The sequence below is a fragment of the Cajanus cajan genome, chromosome 3 (assembly GCF_000230855.2).
Source record: "Cajanus cajan strain Asha chromosome 3, NIPB_CcT2T_4, whole genome shotgun sequence".
Lineage (NCBI taxonomy): Eukaryota > Viridiplantae > Streptophyta > Magnoliopsida > Fabales > Fabaceae > Cajanus > Cajanus cajan.
In genome coordinates, this window is record NC_138519.1 from 8276108 (window position 1) to 8279690 (window position 3583).

The window sequence follows — 3583 nt, forward strand, 5'->3', positions numbered from 1 at the left end:
CATAATCATAGGTCTTCATACAAAATCTGCTAACCAAAGTATATTAAATTTGTATAGTGGATGGATTGAACAAACGTAAACTGAAAACGAAGGAGAATGTGCTGTCAAAGAGCCAAAACGATTTAATGTTCTTAATTTTTTTTCACTTTTTTGCCTTTCCTTCTTTTAAAATGCTTAAACTAATATGTTGGGTTTAAGTGATTTCTAATCCTTATGTTGACTAAGTTCCTACAGTTTGAGAGAGCTTAACAATTGACTAAGTTTTAACCATTGAAAGCCAATCTTAAAGCCTTTATTATAGTGTTTAAGTTGTTAAAGTTGGAGAAGGCCCCTTCATAATGGATTTTTGAATCTTAGCTAACAAATGGAACTGGTTTTCAATATCTCGATCTAACACCTACAACTCTAATATAGGCAATAGCTAGGCTGCACAAAAGAAGTTTGGTCCAAGTTCCCAACAATTTGATGCTTAACTAGATTAAGTTATAACCATAGAAAGCCAATGTCAAAGCCTTTATTAAAGTGTTAAAGTTGGAGAATGTCCCTTCATATAAAATGCATCTTTGGATCTTAGCTTAAAAATGAAACTAGTTTTCAAATCGATCTAACCTACAACGTCTCTATCATATATAGACAATCTACTGAGCAAATTAAAGTCATCCTAGACAAGTTAAGCCCTTTCTCCAACTTCAACTTAAATTTCTCATGGAATAAGGTAATTTATTCCCAATGAGAAAATAAAAATTGTAAAAAAAAATGTCATGAGAGCGAAAATTCTAAAATCAAGCATAACTTAACTTGCATAAGAATCCAATAAAAATGACCAATTATCAATCGGAGGACATTTTCATGAATAAACAAAAAAAAAATCCAATAATATCCAATATTAATAACATAAAACTTAGTCTAAACATCACAATTATATAATGATCTATATATATAAACTAAACATATTACAAGTAAATTAGACAAATATATAATTAATGATCACCCGCCTTCTCAAGTGTTTAAGAGGGAAAGAAAGAACTCGTGTAATCATCACCAATAGTTCTTCCTGTTAATGAATTCCATGAATATGATAGTAACGCTATCATTATCTTTGCACTGATCACATACAAACAGATTGAAAATGTTTCTTTTAATTCAAGTGAATATTTGATTAGAAAAATGTATTCGGTGATGTCCCTTCAAAGATAGAAATAATAACCCATGCGTAGTTTCAATCACACAAATATTAATTGGATTACACATGTCCAAACAGAATAACTTCAATTCACCGGCCAGTATAAATGACGTTCGTTAATGTTGTACAAAATTGAAATTGTCCGAATATAATAATAGTACTAAATTAATTATTTTTTACAGGCTTAAAAACATAAGTCCAAATTTAGTACTTTTAATTTCTATAAATTATTAAAGGGTTTTTATAAACAAAAAACGATGGAAGAAAGAAAGTAATATATATTAACAACAATAGTACTAGTATATATCTAGATCTAGATAGATAAAAGGAAAAAAAAAAATCATTGAATTAAAGTAAACATTTGGCAAGAAAACTCCACTCGGTGCCGTCGGTCCATTTAAGATAGTAGTAAATTTCTAAGCCATAACTATATTGAAGTGTCACTCACTTGAAAATTGAAATACACAGCAAAATAAAGATCTTAGAGAAAGCCCATATCCCAAGCCCCTCGAGATGGCCAAGTATTCAATACATCACAACCACCACCTACTCCACCCTCCTCAAAACCACCACTATATAAACCCTAAACCCCTCAACACAACACCACAACACACGAATTACTAATCAATTCCAAAGAGAAGAAAGAACACTGATCATTCATCATTCAGTTTTGAAAATGGCTAGTTTTTTGAGGTTGTCATGCGTGGTTCTGGTGTGCATGGTCGTGGTGGGTGCACACACTGCGGAAGCAATCACGTGTGGTCAGGTGCAGAGTAGCCTAGCACCGTGCCTTGGATATCTTCAGAACGGTGGTGTTGTTCCCCCAAGGTGCTGCAGCGGCGTTAGGAGCATCGTGAACACGGCCAGGACCACCGCCGACCGCCGCTTAGCTTGCAACTGCTTGAAGAGTGCCGCCGCTGCCATCCGCAGGCTCAACCCTACCAACGCTCAGACTCTCCCCGGAAAGTGTGGAGTTAGCATACCCTACAAGATCAGCACCTCCACCAACTGTGCCAGGTACGTGTCTATGTAATAAGATTCAGATAAATACAAAATATAAACAATTATCACTCCTCACGTACATCAGGGATATCAAATTCTTGATTTCATAAGTACAAAAGTTACTTACAGTTTCATCTTGTTGAAACTGGTTTTTAATCAAAACTGAAGTTTTATACTTATATTTAATACAAATTTTGATATAAGTAAAATTTTAACTTTAATTAAACAACAGCACTAACAGCGCATATGTTACTGTAACTAAGTTTTATTTTCTCTTAAATATCAGATACATTTATTTATTTTGTTAGATGAGACAAGATTTTAGTTTATTAATCCATATCTCACAAAAATAAGAACTATCTAACTTTCGGTGTGGGTTGAAGACTAAGATACAAGTGGCCTTTTAAGTCCTGTATTAAAGATAGGGATCCGGATTTGATGTGTTAACCAATTTTATGTATTTATGTAGTCAATATATATATTGGAATAAATAGAAAAATTAATAAACCTATATAAGTATTCATGCGGTTAAGAGATGAATTTGGACTGTCTAATATTTATCATATGGTTCTTATTTGCTCACCGCATGAGTGCTTAGCTCTGTAGATAACATTAGATATGCCAAGTCTGTTTCACTCGGACAAAACTTACGTGTCATTCTTTCCTTCTCATGCACCGTGTAACTGTAGAACGTATAGTTGACCCAAATTATTATTTAAATGCCGCCTTCTCACTTCACAGAAATGATAGAAACATTGTTTAATACATTTTTAATATATATATTGAGATAGTATACAATCTCTGATTTTTAAAAGAATAGAGAATTACTTGGTATGAAGTTTATTAATGGTTCTATATATATATATATATATATATGTATATATATATATATATATATATATATATATATATATATGTATATTTGATTCCAAAAATTAATATATGGTGCTTTTATTTTTTTGTCTGCAGCATCAAGTGAAGCATGAAAAGGAGTTGGATGGTGTATCGGCTGTTAGGAACGGTGCATGGTACTTCGTGCTAGAAAATAGAATAAAAGGAGGATATGTTCTCCGTTTATGCGAGCTAGTTTTGTCTTTTGTTTTATTCTACTATATATGAACTTTAAACAGTTCTGTGGTTTTATGTGATGCTTATAAATTAAATAAGACATGTTGAATTAATTCATAACTCAGTAATTCCATCCAGTTGTGTTATTATCCAAAGATTCACAACAGCGTATCAACAAATTCATAAGACAGTGCGGGGATAATTCTTTTTTTATAAAAAATATGATTATCAAATATATGAAAAAAAATTATAATATATTTAGTCAAAAATTTTAAAACCTATAGCTAAAAATATAAAAACCAGCAGGCAGTGGATCATTCAGGGACAAAA

At 31.9% G+C, this 3583-nt stretch overlaps 1 protein-coding gene across 1 annotated transcript; it reads left to right on the forward strand.

Annotated features, from left to right (window-relative positions):
• The first annotated feature begins 1711 nt into the window (after positions 1 to 1711).
• On the forward strand, positions 1712 to 3373 carry LOC109790257 (non-specific lipid-transfer protein 1). Its single transcript, XM_083070330.1, has 2 exons — positions 1712 to 2200; positions 3155 to 3373. Exons 1-2 carry the CDS (start codon positions 1860 to 1862, stop codon positions 3162 to 3164), a joined length of 351 nt encoding a protein of 116 aa, XP_082926456.1. The 5' UTR covers positions 1712 to 1859; the 3' UTR covers positions 3165 to 3373.
• The last annotated feature ends 210 nt before the right edge of the window (positions 3374 to 3583 follow it).

Excerpts from the sequence above, each read along its gene's own strand:
- LOC109790257 (XM_083070330.1), top strand. The coding sequence starts at position 1,860 with ATGGCTAGTTTTTTGAGGTTGTCATGCGTGGTTCTGGTGTGCATGGTC.